Source organism: Ictalurus furcatus, chromosome 1, assembly GCF_023375685.1.
Source record: "Ictalurus furcatus strain D&B chromosome 1, Billie_1.0, whole genome shotgun sequence".
NCBI lineage: Eukaryota > Metazoa > Chordata > Actinopteri > Siluriformes > Ictaluridae > Ictalurus > Ictalurus furcatus.
Genome location: NC_071255.1, coordinates 10,878,381 through 10,905,765, shown reverse-complemented (window position 1 = coordinate 10,905,765; position 27,385 = coordinate 10,878,381). Strand labels below are relative to the sequence as shown.

Sequence of the window (27,385 nt, the reverse complement as noted above, 5' to 3'; positions counted from 1 at the left end):
CACGAGAACGAGAGAGAGAGAGAGCGCATGGGAGAAGAGAGAGCGAGAGAACATGAGAGTGGGAGCCAGAGGGAGAGATGGCCTTGGAGATCCAAAAATAAACTCGCACACAGGGGTTATTGTTTGACAGTAAAAAGAGAGGGGGAGAGAGAGAGAGAGAGAGAGACAGAGAGAGAGGACAGGTGGAGGTGGACAGGTGGGACAGGTGGAGGTGGACGACAGAGGTGAAGGATTTGCTTTCACACCTCCATAACTTTAGAACACTTCTCAAATAATGCTGTTTCGTGCTGCACAAACTCCTCAGGCCAGCTAGAAATACATTTCTGGATCTGCATTGAGAGAACGTACAGAGGACCGTTCTTCTCTCGCGCACGCACTCTCGCGCACGCACTCTCGCGCACGCTTCTCTTGAGCGTTGCGCGTTACGGAGGTGAAAAATATTATTCCACGGAGTAGAGGCAGTCCCAGGGCTCGAGGTGTTCAGCTCTTACGCTCCTCCTTTATCCTCATTAGACCTCCATACATCCATCTATACAGATCTTCAACACTCTCTCCCTCAAGACACTCTCCTCTCTCTTTAGCAGGAACATATCTCTCTCTCTCTCTCTCTCTCTCTCTCTCTCTCTCTCTCTCTCTGAGTCTCTCTCCTGTCTGCCTCCGAGAGAGGTAATAGAGGTAATGAGCTGGCAGCCAGGTGAGAAATCAAAAAGACGTTCTTGTCTCGCGACTCTCAAAAGAAGGTCTTTTTTTTTTTTCCTCATCAGTCAGCCTGCGTGATCGTTTCTCTCTGCGTCATACAGGCTGCGTCTCCATCCGCTCCCTAGACCATCAATCTGGTATATGGTGTACATGAGTTCGGGCACTTTTAAGGACCTCGTCTCACTACACGTTGGGGCAGCTCGATTCCGGCGACATGACTACGTGCTTGCGTTGTAAAACCTCATGGAAAATGAAAAACGTCAAAAATATTTTTAAAAAAATATTAAATCATTAAACACTTTAAAAAAAAAAAAGTTAAACGTAAAAGTTAAAAAAAACTCTACGCTAACGTAAGTAATCACGTGAGCGCTACGACAACGATTACAAGCTGCTTACGTGTGTAGACGAAGTTGGCTGAGAGTTCGTCCGACTTTGTTTTTTTGTTTTTTTTCCCTCTCGAGCTGAAAGGCGTAAAACAAACAAGAAGCATCATGACGTCATTTCCAGTAAGGGAATGTCGTGAGTGTCGACGCCCCCTGGTTTTTGCGGTGCATTGTGGGATTTTTGAGGGAGCGAACATTCTAGATTTAGCGATCGAGACGGCCCTTAAAATGGCCGACTCCCTGATCAGTGCCACTGGGGAGCGGATTGAGACGCACCCGTGGTTATAGGAACGGCCCTTCTGAACTACTCGCTGGTGTTAATCCTCTCATTAATAGGGCAGGTGTTATATTATCTTAAGAGTTTATGTATTTCAACTTGAATAGAGAGGAAACATTCTTGTGTGAACTGGAATCCTCGTGCAACGACTGAACCATTATATGACCACAACAACAACAACAACAACAACAACTCACAGGATGTTAATCCTGAGAACATAATCCCATCAGCCAGGTTTCTCCATCCGGCCTGTCTTACACTGTGACTGTGTAACTAACTGCATGACTTGCTGTAAAGTGTGTGTGTGTGTGTGTGTGTGTGTGTGTGTGTGTGTGTGTATGGGTTGAGGTGTTTCCTGGAATGTGTCACACCATAGTAGTGCAGGAAGTTAGCAAGCCTCCTGCAGAACCACATCAACTCTGCTTCCTGTGTGTGTGTGTGTGTGTGTGTGTGTGTGTATATGAGATAGAGATAGAGAGAGAGAGAGAGAGAGAGAGCGAGCGAGCATGAGTGAGTGAGAGTTTGTATGAAGGAGAGCATGTGACTCGCAGCATCTGCACCTGAAAATGTTTGTCACGTTTCCTTCAGTTCCCAATTCTCACAACTCGCTAAAACTTTAGGTAGCGTGAACACGGAACACACGACAAGGTGCACTCTGTACACGGCAACGTTACAAAAGACAATCCAGAAAAACAACTAACAGACCGTGTGTGTGTGTGTGTGTGTGTGTGTGTGTGTGTGTGTACATGTGCCAGCGCTGACTCAGTGCGTGAGCGTGTTTGTAATTCAGCCTTCACAACGCAAACATTTCTCTCTCTCTTTCTATTCCCTCGCTTTCCCTCTCTTCTCTCCCTCCCTCTCTTGGACACCGTCTCATAGCAACCAGACACTTCAGGCCTAAAAATAAACTCCCAGAAATGAACAGAACAAAAAAATAAAACATAAACGACAATTAATCCTTTCAGCCTGAGAGCCAGGCCTCAAATAGAGCAGGTAGGAGAGAGAGAGAGAGAGAGAGAGAGAGAGAGAGAGAGAGAGAGAGAGAGAGAGAGAGAGAGAGAGATGGAGAAACTGCCAGCAACAGGTATTTGTGAACTCACCGATGTACTGAAGTATGAAAAACTACAGATTTCTCCACACTAACACACACCTCGATATATTTAGCACGATTATGCGGGATTTGTTTTTCTCAGAGTGTCGTCACCATGACATCAACAAATATTATGCACCAGATCGGTCCGTGGTTACATTTCCCAATGACAAATCATTGCAGATTAGAACTTCTCATATTTCCAGATTGTCATTTCATCTCAGTAGAATTCTAGACGTAATATTTGTGACATATCACTCACACCGAAACACACACACACACACACACACACACACACCCCCACCCCTGCTTGTGTGTATTTTTGTGTCTACAGCAGGTAAGCCAGTCTGCCCGGCCTGTCTGTACTCCCCTGCTCCAAAATCCCCATGACATCACCCCGAGTGACTGAGAGCCTCTGTTCCCCACAGCAGGTACACCCGAAACACACACACACACACACACACACACACACAGTCGCACTGAGAGGTGATACACCCCTGATGGGATTATTTTAAAATGGGGCGTCACACTCATACACACAACAGCCACTTTAATAGGAACACCTGTACACTTGCACGTTCGTGCAAATATCCGAATCAGCCAATCACGTGGCAGCAGCACAATTCCCAACATCATGCAGCACTTCAGTTCACATCAAACAAAAATACTTGGGGGGGGGGGGGGGGGGGGGGCTGAACTTGTTTCAATGTTTCAGAAGCTGCTGAGATTTCACACACACACACACACACACACACACACACACACACCCCTCTAAACAGAACGTTGCAGAAAAACAAAAGCCATCCAGCGAGTGTCGGTCCTGCGGCCTTGCCGATGGGCGCACTCCGAGGACGACGGTCAGATTGGTTTGAGCGTACAGGAGCGCTAGGGCCATGCGAATAACCACTCTCTACAAAAGCGTCTCAAGTCGAACCTCTTCGAGCCGTGGTCACCATCCCGGTTCCTGCAGATCTACTGTCCTGAAGACTTTAGAAGACTCCAGCCATAACCGTGCCCACCTGCCCATCTTATCTCTACCTTAAGAAGTTCTTGATCAACTAAAACAACGGCGTTCGATTTCGGTCGGCGATCTCCAGGAACAGGGCCGGTGACCACGGCCTTAGAGTGACGAGGGTCCATCGACGAATGCGCGAGAGGTGGACGGGTCGTGACGGCGGCTCGCGTTCCGTTCCGCTCCTGCGGTAGGTACAGTGTAGTAGAGGCTCGCTAAGACTGGACGCTTGAAGACGAGAACAACATGTTTGGGGGTTTTTAAATGACAGGAGTGGAACCCCGTGTGGTCCTTGTACTGTTGTAGCGCATCCGCCTGAAGGTTCGACGAGTCCCGAGACGCACTTCTGCTCACCACGGTTATATAAAAAGAGTGCTTATCCGAGTCACCGGAGCCTTCTTTTCGGCTCGAACCGTTCATCAACAAGAGGTTTCTACACACAGAGCCGCCTCTCTAGAGCTACAAACTGAAGCTTACACATTGCGCCGCAGTCACGTGACCGGATAACTGCGTGAATGCACGAGTGTACAGGTGTTCCTAATAAAGTGGCCAGTCAGTGTGTGGACCTTTTCTGAATGGGGATTTCACCATAGAGGAAAGACGGACCTGAGTTTTTACTCTGAGAAGATATTGTATTGACGGTTGGCACAAAATCAGAAGAACTTCTGATAGTATTACAAAAAAAAAAAAAAATCGTCCTGACTTGGGGGGGGAAAAAAAAAAAAAAAAAAAAAAAATCACAGGCATCACAGTTACAAAGTTTGCTTTATAACAACAATCAGTTTCTGCAACATCACAGACTGTGGTGTGTGTGTGTGTGTGTGTGTGTGTTTCAGAGAGGAACGTTTTTGTTTTTTTTATCACTTTTGTGCAGAAAACCACAGAAAAATCTTGTTTCCTTCCCATTTTCATGACCACTCATTTGTTACTAGGTCCTCACACACTTTACACTCACACACACTTTACACTCTCACACACACACTCTCTCACACACACACATTTTAAAGCATGTTTTTGTCACCTCCATCTCTGTTTGTGTACAGCGGCCTGACTTGCGTCTGTGTGACGTGTGACCGTCCAAAAATACTCTCTCCTCCGTTATCTCCATCTCCCCGTTCCTCACCCCTCCTTCCTTTACCTCCATCAATTCTCCTCTCGCTCGCTCTCGCTCTCCCTCTCTTCCTGCCATTATTTTACCACCCTAATTTTAGAGAAGGGGAAAAACGCTGCTTGCATCTGTGAACCACACCAATGTGTACATGTGAGACAGGAAAAGAAAAGAAATTTAAAAAAAAAAAAAAAAGAGAGAGAGACAGGAAAGGCAAAAGAGAGAGAGATTGTGTATATAAGAGAGAGAGGGAGAGTGTGTGTATAAGAGAGAGAGAGAGAGTGAGTGTATGAGAGAGAGAGTGTATGAGAGCGAGAGAGAGAGTGTGTGATAGAGAGAGAGAGAGAGAGTATGACAGAGAGTGTAAGAGAGAGAGAGAGAGAGAGTATGAGAGAGAGAGAGAGTGTGTGTGTATGAGAGAGAGAGAGAGAGAGAGAGAGAGAAAGAGAGTGTGTATGAGTGAGAGTGTATAAGAGAGAGAAAGAGAGAGTGAGTGTGTATGAGTGAGAGTGTATAAGAGAGAGAAAGAGAGAGTGAGTGTGTATGAGTGAGAGTGTATAAGAGAGAGAAAGAGAGAGTGAGTGTGTATGAGTGAGAGAGAAAGAGAGAGTGAGTGTGTATGAGTGAGAGAGAAAGAGAGAGTGAGTGTGTATGAGTGAGAGAGATCGAGAGGGAGAGAAAGTGATTGTGGTCAGGACATTACCCCAGTGTCTCCTGATAACCATGAGCTGATCTGTGAACCCATGCAGTGACGTAGCCAGTCACCCTTCTTTATCTCATAGTCTCTCTCTCGCTCACTCGTTCACACACACACACACACACACACACACACATCTGGCTACCATATTCACCATGCTTTGCCCTACGTGACCGTTCACTAGACAGAAGCAACTGAGGGATTTTGTGTGTGTGTGTGTGTGTGTGTGTGTGTGTGTGTGAGTGAGAGAGAGAAAAAGAGAGTGAGAGAGAGAGAGAGAGAGAGCATGAGAAAGAGCAGGAGAGAGAAAAAGAGAGAAATAGAGAGAGAGCAAGAGAGAAATAGAGAGAGTGAGAGAGTGAGAAAGAAAGAAAGAAAGAAAGAGAGAGAGAGAGAGAGAGAGAGAGAGAGAGAGTGTGTGTGTGTGTGTGTGTGTGTGTGTGTGTGTGTGTGTGTTAGCGAGCTGGTAAAAATGCGTCTGTTAAAGCTGCTTAAGTCCTGCTGATCTTTCTTACATAACTCTCACCTCACACACACCATGAGGGGGAGGGATTACAACAGTGACATCAGTGGTGTGTATGTGTGCATGCATGTGTGTGTGCACGCGTGCGTGTGTGCACGCGTGTGTGTGTGTGTGTGTGTGTCTGACCATCAGTTCAGTGGAACTCCAGGCTGTCCTGATAATCTCCCTGTATCAGTTGTGTGATGAAGCTATTTAACAGCCTCTGCATGGAGTACAGTGACATGTATTCCATTTATGCCCAGTCCGCTCAATCTTTACACATTTCATACATACATATATATTATATATAGTTACACACACACACACACACACACACACACAGTATGAAACATTTTGGAAGACAGTTTTCTAAATTAAAGGTGTTAGTGTCCCATACACATGGAGACTTTTGCGACACTCCTAGAAGAATTATTAGGCATGTTACCAAGGGGGGAAAAAAAAAAAACTAAAAGGGGGTCAAAAACATCTCTTTTGGGTTTTGGGAAATGAGAACACTTTCTGAACTGAAAAGATGACCTAGGCGTACGACAAAGTGTCAGATCTAACAGTTTACGAACAAGGTTCATGATTAAAAAAGTGATGCTTATACATGCGGTTTACTCCGGCGCCGTATCAGCACTCGTACACGTTCCAACGCTTTCAGCTGCAGAGAAACTGTCAGCAGTGGCGACATCAGACATCCGATTTGTAAAAGGATTACGATGTTAAAATGTACCGGTACGTGCGGTTTTTAAACTGCTTTTACACCCCTAACCCGCCCCCCCCCCCCCCCCCCCCCAAATCAGTCCCTCCAGGATTTTTCCTATTGCAGAAATGAACACAAAATCAAATTAACGCTGCAATATACGAAAGAGATTTATTAAAAATAAATAAATAAATAAATTATTGCTGCAGATTTCGACCGAGACGCGTCACCACAACGCGCTTTCAGCCAAATCCCGCGTCGATTCACGCGTCGAACACGAGTACAGCTAAAAAGGTCTCATTTACCAACAAACATCGCTGCGAAAGACCGCGCAAATTCGCAATTTCGCCAATTTTTTACACCCCACCCCCCCCAAAAAAAAAATTTGCATTGCAGATTTAGAAAAAAGCTGCATTAAAAATAAATAAATAAATGGATAGATAGATAGATAAATAAAGCGTTTTTTTGGCCACAACAATCACCAAAAACCCTGTACAGTCGACTGTTTAGTGCACATTGCAGCAAAATCACGAGTTCCCACTACCGCCACCGCCAACAAGCAGTTCCCGACCGTCCGGGCTTGAATTAAAGCGAGTTATCTGTTAGATTAGACTAAGAAAAGTCTGGAATTCTGCTCCCAATACGTCCCCTGCGACAGAAAAAAAAAAAAAAAAAAAAGGTCATGTGACTGAAACACTAGGATTGTTCCCACAAGAAAAGTTACTGACCAACAGGACAAAGGCAAACAAACCGGCCTAGGCTTTTACCTGTTACGCGTGCCTGCGTTCACTCAGTGACCGAACGGCACGGCCAAATTACATCCCATAATACTTCATAAAAACCCATTTAAACTACAGAGAAGAACACGGAGTACTTTGGTTGATTTTGATGAGTGGAGAGTCGTAATGTTTTTCAGTGTAGGCAGTTCTCAGGCATTAATTCTGACCATCTCAGCAGCAGGTCAGTCACCTTAACACCTCTCTCTCTCTCGCTCTCTCTCGCTCTCTCTCGCTCTCGGAAAGCTCATCTTCCTCAATTGGAGCAAATAAATTCTACTGCATTATGCAAGACGCCAATGATGTAACTACGCTCGGCACAAAATCGGCGCGCGCGCACACACACACAGCAGCCATGCCATAGCAACCAGTATGCCGGCAACAAAATCAAAACAGACTTTAAAACCACCAGTGCAGTTACAGTTACCCTCCAAATCTCCCTCACACACACACACACACACACACACACACACACGTTTCTGCTCTTGACGTGCATTTAAACCCGGTGCTGGTAGCCCACTAGGACTGAGAAAATGTAGGCCTGCACATTAGGAACACATTAAGAGCCCACAGAAATCCCTGCCAGAGTTTTACAGGACTTTTATATTTATTTATTTTATTTTATTTATTTTTTTTGGAAGTTTTGTGGGAGCTTGCCTCCATTTAAGCTGTTCTCCTTTTAATTAAGCCATTCAGATACCTGGAATCTCCCTCAAAGCAGAGAAATCTGATAACCTGTGAACTGGAAAACCAATAACCTATGGTATGAACACACACACACACACACACACACACACACACACACACACACAGAGAGAGAGAGAGAGATTGATCCAAGTGAACTTTCAACACACTTGCATGCTGCTGGCGAACATGGTTACGTAACAGGGTAAAAAGGGAACAGTGCTTTATATACACGTGCATACACACGCGCGCACACACACACACACACACACACACAGAGAGCAGAGATAATGATAATGTCCTGCGTTCAAACGCAGACACAGAGCGCCTAGACAGTATGGTATAGAATCACAAATCCGGCCAGGGATTCCCTGCCACTAAAGACCTTTGACCTACACCGTGAGCACAGGATCTACTCTCGCCTGATTGGCTAGGATGCGTGTATTCATTTCTTCAAGCAGCAAATCGGACAAAATCAGCGATCCCGATAGACTACTGCGTACTACGCGTTCTTTAATGTTAACGAACACCGGGTTGCGCTGGGTCTGTATTTATACTTTTCTACCAAGCTGCTAAATGAAAGCAAAAAAATAAATAAATAAACAAACAGATTTTATTATCCATTTCTACGCAGAAACGGACTCAGAGCAGCGATTCTACACAGCGATGTTCGCGGAGAGAACGGTTGCGATCACTGCGGTGCTATTCTTCGCGTCCGTTACCGCGAACCCCTGCGCTGCTGAACGCTCGACTCTGATTGGTCGCGAGCAGCTCGGGCGGTAGCGCCGTCGTTCACCTCACAGGTTTCTATTATTAATACGCCTGTTCTCGTCGGTTCCAGTTTCTATAGTAACCGCTCATTGACAGGTAAACGTTCCACCTAATCTAAAACTATTAATAAAACTTTTTTTTTCCTCTACACGGTCAGCAGAAAAGCTATAAAAGCTAATCAGCAACGTGACGAGCTGTGTTGTTTCTGTATCGACGGTTTATAGCTGCTATAACGTACGTGATAACAGGAAGTTACAGACGTTCACGACATCTAATGCAACTATAAACCGATAAAAAAAAAACAAGACGCGCTAATCATGGACAGATGCTTGACTGTAACTGTAATAACTCTCCTGCTGTTGATTATTTTCCGGTAACAGCGTCCCATCCTGGTTTATACCTTGCTTATATTAGATCACTTTATAGGGCATTATCTCTTACTTGAGACACTTAAAAGGAGGACAATTGATACAACAAACACTTAACACACACACACACACACACACACCTCTGGGTGCTACGCAATCCACTCAATCAGCACTGTGCAGATAAGCTGCCTGTATCCACTTAGCTCGTTTTAACCGGTATCATCCACCAGGTAGAGACGATTTCAGAACTTAAACAACTACAATATAAGCAGCAGAATTCCATTTCTTGTTTCGGATTAAAACATACATACATACATATATAGCGTGTGTGTAAAAATTATATATATATATATATATATAGAGAGAGAGAGAGAGAGAGAACGGTATACTGAGTACATCATGATAAATACTTCAAAATTCAAAGAGATTCAGAGACGTTGTGGTGGTTAAGGCTCTGGGTTACTGATCAGAAGGGGTCGAGGGGTCAAGCTGCACTGTTGGGCCCTTGAGCAAGGCCCTTAACCTTCTCCACTCCAGAGGCCCCGTATCATGGCTGACCCTGCGCTGACCCCAGCTTCCTAACAAGCTGGGATGCGAGAAGAAAAGAATTTCACGGTGCTGTAACGTACAAATGTGAAAAATAAATAAAAGGCTCCTCTCTAATCCATGTCTGAAACACCACCAATAGGTAACTGATCGTTCATTCATCTCCAGTAACTGATTTATGCCGGTCGGAACTGCGGTGTGTCCTGGGAAGGCTCTGTGCGTGCACACACACACACACACACACACACACACACACACCCCTTAGGAACGATACAATGCAGCCAGTCCACCTACCGTCATGTTATTGTGAAACTGGAGGAAACCGGAGAACCCAGAGGAGAACATGCAAAACTCCACACTGAGAGTAACCCGAGCTCAGGATCGAACCCTGGAGACGTGAGGTGGCTTTTACTTTTATTAAAAGGTTATAAATCTTACTGAATCTGCAGTATTCTTTAGGTTTCTAAAATGTGGCATGATTGATTGTGAGAAACATCCGGAACAGGTCATGGGGAATAGAATAATTTCGCAATATCACACACACACACACACACACACACACCAGGATTGCTTAGCGCATCAAACTTAAAATAACTAGCATGTAAACAGCGATTATCGATGACCTTAATCCGATTAAAGTCATACTTGAAGTAAACACAAATGGAATGAAGACGTGTGGAGTATTCCTGTTTTAGTCGCATTATCGACGTGCGTTACAGACACGTACACACCTTAATCACACTATTAACGTCGTGTGGGAGTTTTCACCGCTTTTTGTGCCAGGACACGATCACACACGGCAGTGCTCAACCGTTCGACGGCAAACGAGAGAGCACGGCTGCGTCCCAAACCGCTGCAGTATATATATTGGGTGAAATACATGCATCTCAGCTGCTATCTAGTAGGTGAGTACGCGGTTTGAGACGCAGCCCACGGCTTCAAGCGGTCACCTATTAGCACCTATAGCATGACAAATAATTAACTGCACTTGAAGCTTTCGTAAAATTAAAAATAAAAAACACCCAAAATTGTATACGGTTCCATAACGAAGACGAACTTTATGTCGACACGTGAAGTTCTGGAGGGAACGTGGGACGGTGTGGCGTGGGGATGTAATGACGTGTGCTGTTACTCGATCTATGTTGTATAACATGTAAAACGGGAACATGAAGGGAGTATTCTAAAAGCGACTCATGTGAAGACCTTAATCACAGTATTATCTTATTCAGAATAAGTTCAGTAATAAGATTACTGCTGTCCATGTAAACGTAGTTAATGAGACCTTTCAGCTGTACTCGTGTCCGATGCGTGTGAATCGAAGAGGGCGTTGGCTTTGGAAAGCCTGTTGTGATGCCGTCACATGACGCGTCTTGGCCCAAGTCTGTGGAAAATCTGCGGTACTTATGAAAAGTTGTAAGCTCCTCTGAATATTTGCAGAGTTTTGCTTGATTTTGTGTTCGTTTCTGCGATCGCAAAAATGGCGAGATCCTGGAGGGACTGATTAAACGCAGGACTAGCCTGGCTGCCTGGGAGCGTTTCTGTAGTTAACACGGCTAGAACTAAAGCGTCAGTCAGGCTAGTGTGGGCCTCCGCTCAGTCTCTACTCAGTCATAAGCCTTAATCCCCTTAAACAACAATCACTCTGTTATGTAGGCAAGTCCTGAGCCGCCTCATGCGGCCCGTGTGTGTGTGTGTGTGTGTGTGTGTGCGCGCGCGCGCTGTGTAAACGGCCTAACCATGTCTGCGGCTATAAATGGCCCGGTTAAAACAATTACGCGCTGAGTGCGCTGTCCAGAGTGCACACACGCACATGTAACGATCATCCAGAAGCGTGATGCAATGTTTAGTCCAAATTTTCACTGCCACATCCATGACCCGAGAGAGAGAGAGAGAGAGAGAGAGAGAGACACAGACAGAGAGAGATGAACAGAGAGAGAGAGAGAGAGAGAGAGAGAGAGAGAGAGAGAGAGAGAGACAGACAGACAGACAGAGAGAGAGATGAACAGAGAGAGAGAGAGAGAGAGAGAGAGAGAGAGAGACAGACAGACAGAGAGATGAACAGAGAGAGAGAGAGAGAGAGAGACAGACAAACAGCTAGACAGAGAGAGAGAGAGAGAGAGAGACAAACAGCTAGACAGAGAGAGACAGACAGAGAGAGACAGAGAGAGAGAGAGAGAGACAAACAGCTAGACAGAGAGACAGAGAGACAGAGAGAGAGACATACACAGACACACAGAGACAGACACACACAGAGAGGGAGAGAGAGAGAGAGAGAGAGACAAACAGCTAGACAGAGACAGAGACAGAGAGACAGAGAGAGAGACATACACAGACACACACAGAGAGGGAGAGAGAGAGAGAGAGAGAGACAAACAGCTAGACAGAGAGAGACAGACAGAGAGAGAGAGAGATGAACAGAGAGAGACAAACAGCTAGACAGAGAGACAGAGACAGAGAGACACACACACACAGACACAGAGAGAGAGAGAGAGAGAGAGACAGACAGAGACAGAGACAGAGGGCGAGGGAGAGAGAGAGACGAGGTCAGAAGTTTGGTTTGGTATGATATGATAAAAACCGCCCTTGAAGCGTTCGGAGTTCCCAGCAAGCGAGTAAACATTAACATTTAATGCATTTTGCTTTTCTCTAAATACAGCTGTACCTTTTTCCAATCCATTATCTATTATTCACCACCACATACATTTGCACTTCTCTCAAAGTGCCGTGCATCTCAGATGTTTGCTTTTATAAACCCAGGAGGTCAAATACTTGTGAGTGTCAACACACACACACACACACACACACACACACACACACCCTGAGACAGTGAGACAGTGAGTGCTGATTATGCGGCGTGTTTTCAAACACAGTGTTTTATCCAAGCATTTTGAGCGAGTTCGTTTAAAAAAAAGAAAAAAAAACCCGGGACAGCGACGGCGTAATGGAAGACGAGACGCCACTTGGGTATTTGGGCCCAGATTGGTGACGGATCATGAGATGATGTGTTGCACAGAAATGGGAGGCAGGAGCGCGTGTGCATGCTCGGGGTTAAAGAGACGAGGGCACGATCAATGTTTAAAAGGCTTTGCTCCACAGGGACTCCAGTCAGCGCACGCGCGTGCACACACACACACTTAGTCTTTCGTTGTTGTGCTTATACAACTCGGCTGAATTAAAGGATTCGTGTCAACAATGCTGTAGGAGGTACAGTAGGATGGGTACAGTACGGGTCCAGGGCAGGGTCAGGGATGCTAGCTGGAGGTTGCACGTAATCCAACTACGGTCGGTGCACTCGCACAAGCTTCCTGTTATAACGGCTAACATCTTACATACATCTCTCTCTCTCTAACTTGTTCAATGAATACGTTAATATTTGCTTGAATACCTCCATAACCTTAATCTGCACCTTGATTTCAGCATACCTTACACGGCAATGTAAAGTAGAGGTGGATCGATAGTGGATCTTACCGATACCGATAACCGAGTCGGGCGGTACCTGCCGATAACCGATGGATCAACCCATAGTTTTAAAACTGATACTGAATGAAAACAAACACAAAGTAAAAAATACTGCAAAAATAAATAGTAATGACTGTACCATGAAAATGTACTGTACTTTTTTTTAAAATTAAATAAATATCGCTATATTTGAACTATTAATAAATATTAGAGTAAATAAAAGATATACATCCAAACTGAACCAAACAGTAACGCTCCAAATAACAAATAAAAAGCGACATCCAAAAACACTTCAAATAACACAACAAAAAAATGAGTTATTATTTCGCCTCTAGAGGCCACTCTCGTACAGTATAATGACGGCGGTCCCTTCTCAGCCGGGAAAAACTACCGGCGTGGATTTTGCCGGTAACCGATAGTTCCAGCAATCGCTAATCGGTGCCGAGCAACCAGTAAAACGCTCGATCGGTCGACCTCTAGTGTAAAGTCTAGACACGGGTGATACAGAGGGAAAGACAACAACAATTACATGATCACAAACTTCTTTTTCACGATTGTCGCAAGCAAAGACGTTTGCTTTTGCTGCGGCTTTTTTTCTCAATTTGCGAGTTCTTTGTGAGGTTTTTTTTTTTTTTTTTGCGGAAATCTACTCGTCATTGCACGGAATAGTTTTGCGCGGTCTTTCGCGGTGATGTTTGTTGGTTTAATGCGACCGTTCAGCTGTACTCGTGTTCGGCGCACGTGAATCGAAGACGTCACGTGGCGCTCACGTGGCCCGAATCTGCGGTACTTTTTTTTTTTTTTAAACTCCAAGCTCCTCTGAATATTGTGGAGTTTGCATGACTTTGCATCAATTTCTGTGATCGAAAGGGAAAAATAAATAAATAAATAAATGAATCACGAAATCCTGGAGGGAGTGTGTGATGATACTTTGGGGGTGGGGGGGGGGGGGGGGAGAGATTGATTGATTCCTGAACTGCTCAGTTGATGAGAAAAAAAAACCTTCAGTTGCATCTGACAGGAGACATTTTAATTCCGACTCAAATCTGCTGAAAAGGTTCACCTGTGTAACGCCTTTTACTATTTTAAATGGGGAATGATTGTTCATGTAGAAACCGGCTGGAAAGAGGAAATAAAAGAGAAAGGAAAGCTGTTAAAAGTCCACACTTGGACGTGTCGTTACGTGTTTAGATTCTGTACATCAAACTGAAGTGGGGTTGTGCTCGAGCACCCGAGCGTGAGCTTCACGAACAGTGAGGCTTCTTCCTTTCCAAAAGGATTAGCATGGAAATGTCAGTCTGGGTGAAGGGCTCGAGATAGAAAGTCATCACAATCGGTCTCCTTAACCGTCCTCGCGTGCCGATCGGAATCCGGCAGAAAAACTGTTAGAGACTTGTCGGTCGGCTCCTTTGAGGAAGCGCGAGCTGAGAAGCCTTGAGATGGTTAAAGCATGCCCACACAGTGAATGTAGATGATTCAGTGGTGGCACAACTGCGTGTTCATTACATTAGCACTGGTAGAGAAAGCATGCTGCTTACTAGGAATTCATTACGATGGAGAATTAACACTAGATTCTATACTATATAACACTATAATAATATACATTATAAAAAACACTACCTAACTCTTCCCCTTAAACAATAAAACACGACCCTTACACACCTCTCATCACTCTGCATGTAATATAATATTACATACAACCTGAACACCTTCTAAATCACACACACACACACGGAGTACAATCCAAAAACTAACTGGGACACTCAAGAGAATCCTGATGACAGACAGGATGAGAGAGACAGACAGGCAGACATATTGAGAGAGAGAGAGACAGACAGAGACAGACAGAGATTGAGAGAGAGAGAGAGAGAGATTGGGAGAAATACAGAGAGAGCAAGTGGGATAGTAAGAGAGACAGACTGGGAGACACGGAATGAGGGAGAGAAAGAAAGAGAGAGATGGAGACAGAGACATTTCGATAGAGACAGATCTATTGAGTGACACAGACAGAAGAAGCGAGAGAGAAACAGACAGAGAGAACGCTGATGTTATGAACTTGAAAGAGAGAGAGAGAGAGAGACACACACACAGAGTGAGAGAGAGAGAAAATGCTCAAGTTTTAAATGTGAAAGACACAGAGAGAGACAGACTGCCAGAGTGTGAGACAGACAGACTGAAAGAGACAGACTGCCAGAGTGTGAGACAGACAGACTGAAAGAGACAGACTGCCAGAGAGTGAGACAGACAGACATGAGGCAGAGAGAGAGAGAGAGACAGACTGCCAGAGAGTGAGACAGACAGACTGAAAGAAAGAGAGCGAGAGAGAGAGACAGACTGCCAGAGAGTGAGACTGAAAGAGAGAGAGAGAGAGAGAGAGAGAGAGAGAGACACAGACAAAGAGAGAGCGCTCAAGTTTTAAACGTGTTCTCACATTCCTGACTTGAGGAGGGAAAGGGTAAAAAAGTAGGATGGGGGAGTGGGGGAGGGAGAGAAACAGAGAGAGAGGGAAGGAGGGAGGGGGTTAAGATGGCGCCAGACAACGTTTGAATTCCCGGCAGTCGACCACACACACACACACACACACACACACACACACACACTTTCCTTTGGTGGTATCTGTTACGGTGAGAGAACAGAAGAGTGTATGGTGACTTCCCCTTCAGAGATATTATTAGAATAATGTTCTCATATCCTTACACACACCCTGCACTATGCCAAATGTGCCCTACACGCACACACCCCTAACACACACACACACACACACACACACACACACCCCTAACACACACACACATTCCCAGATAAAAACAGACTGCAAATATGCCAAGAGCGTCAGCGCATGAAAGTTTGTGGAGAGAGAGAGAGCGCGAGTGAGAGCGCGGGTGACAGAGGAACAGCAGCAGTGTGTGTGTTATACTCAACACAAGCAGGAGCAGAATGTCTCTTTAACACACTCGGTACATCTGATCGCTCCGTCTGTGTGTGTGTGTGTGTGTGTGTGTGTGGTGAGCAAGAGTACTTTCCTGGCCTTACCCTGTCTGCTTGTGTGGAGCGTGGTGCCCTGAGAAACATGCACACTTTAACACACTGCAGTTGTTATACTCATGAGTCACCCTCATGACAATACATACACACACACACACACACACACACCCTTCTCCACCGCACACTGAATTTCGTTACACTCACGGTCCCTGAGCCCAGACAAGAGACCCCAAACATGGAAAACACCGGCACACTGAACAAGCAAACCCTCCAACAAGGTTATGTCTATGTGTGTGTCCCCCGAGACGCCGGCTTTTCCATGAGAGAACTGTAATGTGCGAGGCGCTCCATGTGTGTGGAAAAAGTGTGCGAGTTATGTGTGCTTATGTGCACAAAGCTTTTCCTGGAACAAGTAATGCAGCACAGGCTGGAGTGATTTAAGCGCTCAACAGGAATGTGGGAGGGCCACGCTTCGTACCAAAACAGATCACGGTGTGTGTGTGTGTGTGTGTGTGTGTGTGTGTGCGAGAGAGAGAGACAGAAAGAGAGAGAGAGTGCACACACACGTGTGTGTTTCCCATGTTTGATGAACCAGAAAATGACCAACTCATTACTGGAGGTCAATAACAACACAATGGCACTTATTCAACACCAGGAAATGACTACAATTCAACATACTGTATTGGATATATGAAAATAAGTAAGGGGTAAAACCCCTCGGGGGCATACTGTTGTAGGAAAATAATCCACAACAGGGCGGCGTGATAGTTCCACACTAACGCCCTTCTATTCCGATTACAATTTCTGATGTATTAATAAATGACGCATCATGGCCCTTAACCGTAATAAATGGTCTGCACTTATATAGCGCTTTTATCCAAAGCGCTTTACACCGTGTCTCATTCGACCATTCACACTCACACACCAATGGTAGCAGAGCTGCCACGCAAGGCGCTAACTTGCCATCGGGATCAACTCGGGGTTCAGCGTCTCGCCCACGGACACTTCGGTATGTGGAGTCACGTGGGCCGGGAATCGAACCGCCAACCCTACGATGAGTGGACAACCCGCTCTACCACCTGATCCACAGCCGCCCTACAGTTGCATTATAGTTGTGTAATAGTTGCATTTAATGTCGTGAAGCGCCCGTGAGGCAAATCGGCCGCAGACTAGCTTTGGTTTGTCTCTCTTGAAGTTAAGAAGACAGAACGTGCAGCTTGCGATGAAACTGGAAAGCGTAAACCAGTTCGTACAGGATTCCGCAGCTTCCTTTTTCTAAATTTGCGATCCAAGTTTTTTCTCGATGAAATCTCCTTGAATTGGCGGAATTGCGAGTGCGCTAAATCACGGTGATGCTTTCACTGTGATGTTTGTTAGTAAACGAGACCTTTCGGCTGTACTCGCGTTCGAGGCACGTGAAGCGAAAGGGCTGGACGCGCGTCGTGACGACGTCACATGACGCGTCTCGGCCCGAACCTGCGAGAATTGTGAAAACGGCAAGCTCCTCCATGGTGATGGTCACTTGATTCTGCGTTTGTTTCTGCGAACTGACACAGAGCACTGACCCCCGAGACCTCATCCATGACAGTTAAACAAACAGCACCACATCAACAAGTATACGCTTTTCTTTGTTAAATTAAAAGTTCTTCGGTTCTTAGTCTTCGGTTATGCAGCTCGTCTGCCGTACGAAGTCCCCATGAAGGACTTGCTTCTATAAAATCAATAACGTTAGAACGAGCGCAGTAATATAAACCTGCGATTTGAAATACACCTGAAGCTATAGTCAGAGCCACTACATAGAAACCAGTCAACACCTTCTGACCAATCAGAATCGAGTATTCTATAGTGACATAATTATTACTTTATATTTCTATACAGTTGAGGTCACGATTGCCGAACATTGTGGTCTTCTGGGAAACGTAAATATCTTATGTAGCTTAATAAGATCTTTAAACAAAAATAATAATAATTTACAACGATCGTCCTGTCAAAAGTTTACACCCCCATAATGTATCGTGTTGCCTTCTGGAGCATCAGTGAATGTTTGCACCTTATGTAATAGTTGTGTACGAGTCCCTCAGTCGTCCTCAGTGTGAAAAGACTGATCTCGACATCATATAGCCGCTGTTGGAAAGGAGTCAAATATGCAGAAGATGCTGGAAAAGCGAAGAATGTGCAGGACCTGGAGGATTTTTCTGAAGAACAGTGGGCAGTTTAACTGCTCAGGACAAACAAGGGGCTCATGAAGAACTCTCACAAAACAAACACGGTCGTGGATCATCCAGGTAACGACACACAGTGTTAACAATCAAGGGTATGTAAACTTTTGAACAGGTTAATTAGTGTAAATTCAGGTTTTTGCACACACACACGCAATTTAGAAGCTGCCAAAATTTCTGATAATTGATCATTAATTTAAATGATAAAGACTTTGTAGTTTCTGAAGAGCGACAGAGTCTCAGTGCACTAAAGCAGCTGTGGTGTTGTGCTGGTGTGAGTGAAGCCGTTTGTCTGCGTGACATTTGTACCCAGGAAAACAGGACGTTTCCTGCTCAGCCGTTTGTCCGAATAAGGTTACATTCTGCCATTTCGAAGGGTCTGGAACTCTGGTCACCGAAAATTAATAAATAAATAAATAAATAAAAAGTCTGACATTTGACCTATTGAAAGGACTGTGTTCATCAATAATATATATATTTTTTTTTTCATAAATTACCCTGCAGTTTTAAATTGTTTCATTCATTCATGTAGTACAACAGGCCACTACAGTAAACAAACCTTAAGAATATTGTAAAGATTAATTACCGTAGCTGTCGTTACAGTTGTGTAAACATTGTGCAAGCTTAACAGTGTAAAGGTTTGATTGGACAATTCGATCCTTTTTAAATATTGTAAAGTTCTGGACCGTCGTAGTTTACTTGTCTACTTTTACAGGTGGTTTATTCAGGGTTCCACGGTACACGCGGGTTTTCTTCCGCTATTTTAAAAATTAAACTAAATTTGGATTTAGCGGCACAAGATTTTGAACTATGCGGCCTACCGCCCTGATGTATGTATTTGCTAAACAAAAGCCTATATTGATTAAAGTGCTTTTCGCATGGGGGTCAGTTCTCTCTCTCTCTCTCCTTCACTCTCCCTACTTCTCTCGCTCTGGCTCACTCTCTCTCTCTCGCTTGGTGTGTGTCTCTTTCTCTCTCGGTGTGTCTGTCTGTCTGCCTCTCTCTCACTGTGCCTGTCTCGCTCCACTTCATGGATGAAAGGTCAAAATTCTTACTCAGCGTGTCATACGGGAGACGCGCTCATGCTAGCTATGTTACATCCTTGTGTTGGGTTAATCATCTGAGGAAGATTACACATCATACGCTCTCGTCAGAAATGAATACGGTTGAGCGACCGTTGCCTCCTGTGTAAAAATAAATAAATAAAATAAATCCCTACTGCGAGTGCCACTGTTAAAACTTTAAATGGCTTTCAACTGTAAAGTTAACATTAACCCGTGCCATCACCTTGATTTTAATCACAACGTGTTGAGTGAAAACAAAGATGCTGGCTAGACAAAACAACCAACAGTCAAAGACTGACTTTTAATTTTCGTCCTGGGCGGAACCACTACAGGCTTTAATACGGTCACGATATTTCAGTGGAAAACTTCTTACACTGCATCGTTAGCTAGTTCGTATCTGTTATATATGCATGTAGGCTTGTATGACTAGAAAATTAGTACGTTAGAGTAGTAGAAAAAGTAGCTAGCTCATTACTGACACTGACATGACAGCTGCCCACTAACCTGTGTTCATTACCAAAAAATGAGAATGGACTACTTGAGAGTTGCAGGTTTATAAGGTCCACAATATTTAGAAATGTCCCGTCTTCAGCTTCGACGGTAACTTTGGCGGAGCACACTTCGCTTGATAGGCGTTACCGTGCGTCATCCGGAAAGCAGTCTGAACTGAAATGTGCTGAACAAACAGTACAACTCGGTCAGAAATCTTCAGAATGTCAGAAAATAGAAAAACAAACTCCTCTGGAAGGTTATGTGAAGATAGCTTGGCTTCCCACCAGCCAGACAGTTCCCCTGTGTCTTCTGCTTGGATTCAGACTACATAAGAGCATTCGTTATCACTGCTCAAGCCAAGGGGCCACATGTAAATTAGTTCAGGGTAGTGACACCACAACCATAAGGGATTCAAAACGAGTTTCACGTATTAGAGAACAGTATGGCGTGAAACTTTACCCGATGCTTACAAAGTACCAGGGTCAGAAATTAACAGGGGGGCGGGTGAAAAAAAACGCCACCGAAGATGACCAAAATGCCCCAGATATTTAAAATCCGTCTGCGTGCGGTGACACGAGTGTAGTTAACGCGCAGCAAAGACGGAGTGGTTTTTGATTAAAAAGAATAAAATCAGCCATGCAAACCCGGACACACCATCAAACACACCAACAACACAAAAACCAAAGACACCCAAATCCACCGTAGAACATTTCTACTATCGAGTCGGGGAAAATGGACTGGCTCAATGCCGAAACTCATGCCAATGCTGATCATGCCATCTTCTGCAAGGCCTGTAGGTTGCTGCCAGCAGCAGCAAAGAGCACCAGCTTCTATCCAAGCGTTTATCCAGGTTTGTCCCGTGCACGATAATTGTCAAAAAAAAAATTACATGGAGAGACATCAGGAGAGTCTTTTTCACAAATTTGCTTTTTGTAAAAATCCTACTATAGCATTAACATTTAGCGACTTAGCGAGCAATGTTGTTCTACATAAAAATGCCCTCATAAAGATAATAAATGCCCCTGATGATCAATTCAGGGGGTTGAATAATTTTGAGACTGGAGAGGTCATTATAAGTTGCATTTTCAGTTGAATTTGGGGAAACCACTTGAAGCATTCGTTGCGTTGAACTATTTCAATTGCTTTTGTTTGCTTTGTTCATTGCAAACAGCTGAAAGTCTGTACATTTTGACAATAAACCTGATTTGCAATGGGGGTTCAATCCCTTTGATTGCAAGTGTACGCACTTAAAATGTACGGTCTCTCTCTCTACCACCGATACGGATCAACAGTTCTGATGACATCATTCTGCACTACAGCTTCTCGTCAGATTTTCTGTCCAATCGAACGCTCTGTAGAATCTGAAGTGTCCCGCACCCCACGACATGATACATATCACCTTGCTGAAGTTGCCGTTGCTGAGGGAGAGAAATCATAATCAATGAGCGTGGGTTATAGATGTGTCTTTGGCTGTTCGAACGTGTGCGTTTCATTCAGTTTTCCAAATGTAAATTGGTTAAGGAGGAAATGGCTTGAATTCATTCACTTTGTAGAAGGAGGTATTCGTGCCAGCTCACGGCTTTGACTAACTGTCGAGTACGGCTTAGCCCGGGCTGTGAGGTAAGCTAAACGCGATTGGCTATTTAAAAAAGGAGGACGAGCCACTCGATATGTCCCACTGATATGACTTCCTGTGCCGGTGGGAATTACGTCAACACATCGAATAACGCTGTGCACAGGGACTTTAAAGCGTTACAAGTTTTCAAACAAATGTGGCGGAAACTTACACTGAAGAGAACATCCATACAAACAGTTTCACGTTGAATTCGCTTATACCGTGATACCCTGAAAAAAACAATAATGATGATGTTGGGTTGTATGATTATTTACAGTATATCCAAAGGTAAACAGCTGCTACAGGAAGTGAAGTCACACTGTAGTGAGATGTGTAGAGATGAGGGAGATGGGGGAGGGAGACTGGCATCAGACCCTCGCTGGATGTCCAGCACGTGACATAGAATGTAGTGTGAGGGGTCAGTGTCACACACACACACACACACACACACACACACACACACACACACACACACACGCTCTCTAGCCCCCACCCTGTCCACACAAAAAGGGTCTCTGTGTTTCCTGACAATCCATAAATGACACCAACACATGGATGAGCTCCCAGTCCACACTGCCGTAATGGATGCCTGTACACACACACACACACACACACACACACACAACCCCGATACATCACATACACACGCCCCCTATTGTTCTCGCTAGGGAAAAGTCAGCAAAACACACTACTCAGCCACAGGGAACATCCTACCCCTGTGAGTTTGAATAGTGGCTTTTGCATTGCCATATTCACCAAACCCCTGGCAGTGTGACGTAACGGACCACATTAAGGTCGAACAACTGGTGAAGGGACGGTTGTAAAATCTCACCACTGCCAGAGAACCACCGTTAGGCCCTTGGGCAACGTTCAACCCTTCAACTGTTCACCTGTTTGCCTGGAATGGATTAACTTCATCAACGTTCAGCATGAAAGAAAGAAAAAAAAAGTTCTCCTGCGTGCGCGACATTGACACAATGGTCCTTCTTGGTTACAAAAGAACAGCATGACGGGACGTCTTTCTGAAAAGACTTCGATGAAGAAAAAAAAAAAAAAAAAAAAGCCAGTGTGCAAATAAAGATCACACACACACAGCTTGTTGAAAGGGAACATCAGCATGTAAACAGAGTGAGAGGTGAGTGCTGATAGTAAACTGGTTCCATCCAGACCAACAGCTGCACAACACGCTATACACTAAAGTTCTCGCTTATGCTACTCCAAATCTCAACTCAAATTATGGCACACACATTCACTGCAGAATAGCTCTCCAAGTAAGTAAGTAAAGCCTAGTGATCCATACACACAAAGCAAAAAAAAATAATCTGTCAAATACAGCTTAACTATAATTCTCTGCATACATCATTGTGTGTGTGTGTGTGTGTGTAAAAATCAGGAGTCAACATCCATTACTCATTAACAACAGCAGCAATTAGTAGGATAGGTTTTACAAATAGCACAGACAACTGTTGATCATTTTAAGCTTATAAGACTGGATTTCAGCCCCAAATGAATTTTCGACTACTTTAACTAACTACTGGCTTCACGTTAAGGAAAAAACACCCTCAGCCAGTAAAACAACAAGATTATCCCCGACGAGTGCTGCTGGCTAATTTCCGCATTTTAAAAAAAAGAAAAAAAGAATTCGTTGTGAGGCTGGTTCTGTCCAAGTGTAATTACTTTATAAACACGGCGTGGATAAAGAGAGTACATCAGAGTGGAAGGAAAATGTTAAATGTGTGCCTCTTATTGTCAGTGATTCATGTGGTAAAGGCTTTTGATGAAGTAGATAGTGTTTTTGTTACATTCACACACACACACACACACACCCCTTATCAGGATGTACAAGCCTCAAAATAACAAATTGTCTCAGCCACCTGTTGCCATGGAAAACTCGCGCTTTCAGAGAAAGCCCTTTCACCGCAAGAAGTTGTTCGACCTATATCGCTGTGGGTGTGTGAACCAACAGGTAGGAGCGTGCACTAAAGCAATACTCAAAATCTGATAGCGAGAGCAGCCACATCCTCTTCTCAGTACTGTATCGCTTACACACATGCTCACAGAGCATCTAAACTTCCCGTGGAACTACTGGGGTCACGACGCGGCCCGCGAAGTCAGAGATCGACAAAACCACAACGTACTCGTAGTAGCTGGCGGTAACTGAGTGTGCAACTTAAACATAAACACAACACTATGACATCGACAGACAAATCAGCCTTAAGGAGCGGCACTTTGATTTAAAAACCAAGTGAAACGGCATCTTCTAAGGCTTGTTTAAAAATGATTTTTTTAAATTCTAATGCCGTGTGACTAACGCCTTCGGCCTGTTACGCCAGTTTTGTGTTTCCAGACAAAAAAAATTTTAAGTGTCATGTAGACTCAAAGCAAGTCCACGGTGGAGGTATTCATCTTTAAAATGTCAGTCACTGCAAGTTACTGCGTGAATCTTAATGCTCAGGTAAAAGGAAATAAAAAATAAAACCAATAAAACAACTAAAAACAGACTTATTAAATCAGGTCTCTCTACATTTGAGGCACTTTAAACTGAAATAGCTTGCATTTATTTGATCATGAGATCAGATATTGTCTGATAATCCATAATAAAAAGGCCAACATGGAGAAAGAAGTGGGTAAACAAATCAGGCTACAGGCTGGCTAGTGAGGTCCGTGTGTGAGTGTTTATATATTTCCGGGGACCAAATGTGCTCAAAAGGATAGGAATTTGTGACAGGCTGGACCTTGTGGGGACATTTTGGCTGGATTCATAGCAATAATTAGCTTAATTAATAATTATGTTAGTGAAAGTCCCCACAAGTATAGTAAGTCCTCTCTCTCTCTCTGTGTGTGTGTGTGTGTGTGTGTTTATATATTTCTGGGGACCAAATGTGCTCAAAAGGATAGGAACTTGTGACAGGCTGGACCTTGTGGAGACATTTTGCCTGGTATTCATCGCAATAATTAGCTTAATTAATAATTATGTTAGTGAAAGTCCCCACAAGTATAGTAAGTTGTGTGTGTGTTGGAGGGTAACAGTTGTTTTAAGGGTCACAGTCGGCTAAACTTTTGACGCTATAACCTGAAAAAATGGCGACTTTGGTCCTTTCGTGGCGTAAAAAAGCAAGTAACTAATTTCACAGGGGTTCCAAGGGCCGAATCCCAAATGGCTCCCAATAGTGCACCAAGTAGCCTGCAGAATCCATTAGCTCATACGTTATGTAGTGCATTTACGTAGGAAGGTATTTGGAACGCAGCCTCGGATTCCTAAACATCCCACAAAAGCGTCCTGATAGATAGCAAACTAGCTAGCTAGTTAAAAAACATCATAATAATCATTAAAAAAGAAAGAAAGAAAGCCACATTAACTCGCCCAAACTTGAGCCAAAACAACCTCACAGGCTAACTAAATCACATTCGAAGAAAATAAAAACACAAACATGTCGACTTGTTGAGGAAAATGATGCTAATTTGGTTCGGAAACGAGTGTAGCGGAGTTCGTTAAACGGTTGGTTTCCATTTGAATAGGTTTCATTCAAAGCTCGCGCTCGTTTCAAGGACGTTAAAATGCTCGCAACAGACAAATAAATAATAACAGGGCTTCACCACTAGTTCAGTGACTGTATTTATTCCCAGCAGTAACCCTGCGGGGGGGAAAAGTACCTGGTAATTTAATCGCTACCCGCGTTATGCGTGCGCAAAGTTATGGCGGTTCAACAGGTAGAGAGGCTCAACTATAAATCGTGATGAAGACAGGCATCCGCAGCGCTTCTCACCAAAACACCATCAATCCTCACCTCATCTCATCTCATCTGCTGCTGCTTTAATCACCAACAGACAGCACTTATCTGTAAATCTATAACCTGTAATCGATTCGACCAGGGCTGGTTTTTATTTAGGACTACATGTTAGATTGATAAAGTCAATAAAGTAGAGCGCCTGCTGCCATTTTATGGTTCAGCGAGTTGACAACAGCGCGCGTGCACACACACACACACACACACACACACACACTTTTAAGGCGGCTGTAGCTGGCTGGATTGAGACATGCCAGCACAGGAGCAGATCCTGATCATGACGCCGATCTATGCGACATGTTTCCTCAGCAAACACGTAAAAGTCTGTGAAACCAAAGCTAAACCGTATTAAAAGTCCACTTCGAGCACGCACCGGCTTTGTTATTGTTCCTGAAAACGAGTTGCATTTAAAACACACCGAGCTCTTCTCACTAATCTCCGAACTACGAACCTATTTACTAGTGTGAAATCTCTGACTGTGCACGCGCACGCTGGGGTTGATTGACTCGTGACTGAGCAATGGGTAAAATAAATAAATAAATAAGATAAATAAATAAATACATTAAAATAATAATAAACTTACCCGTTTCACCGGGAGTTTTCATGTTGTCTTTTCAGCGTGCAAGCAGAGTCCCGTTCGGCAGAGGGCGAGAGTCGGCCTCACTCACGAGCCAAAAAAACAACGAGAAAGAAACTAAAACTTTCACTAAAATGTGCAGCCGAGGACGCGCTCGCGCTCTTCTCCGTTGAGTCGCTCTGTTTCTCTCTCAGCCGGAAACCGCCGCACAGAAGACTTTTTGGAGGAGTGTAAAGCGGCTCCACACTAAACTAATACACGGGGCGAGGTGACGCGGAGTTTCCCCCGTCCCGAGAAGCGATCAATACCGTCCCGCCGAGAGCGGAACACACACCGTACAGGCTCGAGCTCCAGCTCCGGGTTTAGTGTTGCGCTCGGTCACGCGAGTCGGCGTTTCTTCGAACATTTTCTTTTTGTAACAGCCAGCGCGTCTCCAAAAAGGTCGCCACCGACTCGCAGTAATTTAGTCAGCTTCCCACTCCCTCTTTCACACTGACTTTTTTTTTTTTCTTTTTCTTCCTCCTCCCACCATACACACTCTATCTGTCCTCCCCCATTCCTCCTCCTCCTCCTCCTCCTCTTTCTCTCTCTCCGTCTCTGGTGTCGTGTTTCTCTGCCCGCCCACACGGAGGAGGAGGGGGGAAGTGGGCGGGGTCACGCTCAAGTCCTCGCCCGAGTCACACCTCCTTTGAGCGTGAGAGAAGGAAGGACGCAGCGTCGCCGACGTACGCGTCGTCGCCATGGAGACCGCCAGCCACCGTTCGTCCGTGATGACGTTCACACATCCGCGTCCTACGGCTCCCTCCGAGAAGAAGACAACAACATGCCAAAGCAGCGTCGTCACGTCAGCGACGTCAAGCAACAAGTGGTTTATTTATTTATTTATTTATTTCATTACATCGGCGTATGTTCCTTTCATCTCATGCTAATTGTGAACACAGATGAAACATGTCTGAAACTGCATACGTGGGATACAGCACACTGTGTATTAGTGTGGAGTTCAAACCAAATATCCTGGAAAGGATGTCAGGCTACAAAGAACAGATTAGGCCTAATCTGAAGTTCCCATTCAAAACAAGCAGACTGAACACACACACACACACACTGCAGTTCAACCATAATTCTTTTAACACACTGTGCTGAATGATGCACTTGCCATAAGTGTGTTAATTAAACTTGGTTGTAAGTATACTTGGCCATTCTCAGGCAAAATAGCTAACAGAGTGATTAAATTGCTCTCGCACACATTGCTTCCTTTAGGCTAGATTTAGCTCAACTGATAAATTATAAGACAAGAAGCGTCTTAATGTGAGTGATTTATATCACGAAAAACACGAAAATTCCTGGAGGAACAACAAAGCAACTAGAGCCGACCAGAAGCCGATTTTAGGCACTGAATTGAAAACACTTTTGACCTTAGGCAGGATATGAAAATAAACACATAACACAACCCTCTTACTTAATACTGTATAACAGTGTGAAGGACCAGTGTGTGGAAAGTAACTGTGTGAATCCTGTGTGATCATTTAAATGTGAGCTGTTTGCTCAAGCAAACCCTACACATCCT

General features: G+C 44.4%; 1 protein-coding gene across 1 annotated transcript in view; it reads right to left on the bottom strand.

Moving 5' to 3' along the window:
• The window catches only part of erfl3 (Ets2 repressor factor like 3), a 51,326-nt gene extending 24,731 nt beyond the window's left edge, over window positions 1–26,595 (bottom strand). The window contains exon 1 of the mRNA XM_053624932.1: window positions 25,825–26,595. Coding sequence (XP_053480907.1) covers window positions 25,825–25,846 — 22 coding nt within the window. The 5' untranslated portion in view covers window positions 25,847–26,595. The remainder of the gene's footprint in view (window positions 1–25,824) is intronic.
• Between the last annotated feature and the right edge of the window lie 790 nt (window positions 26,596–27,385).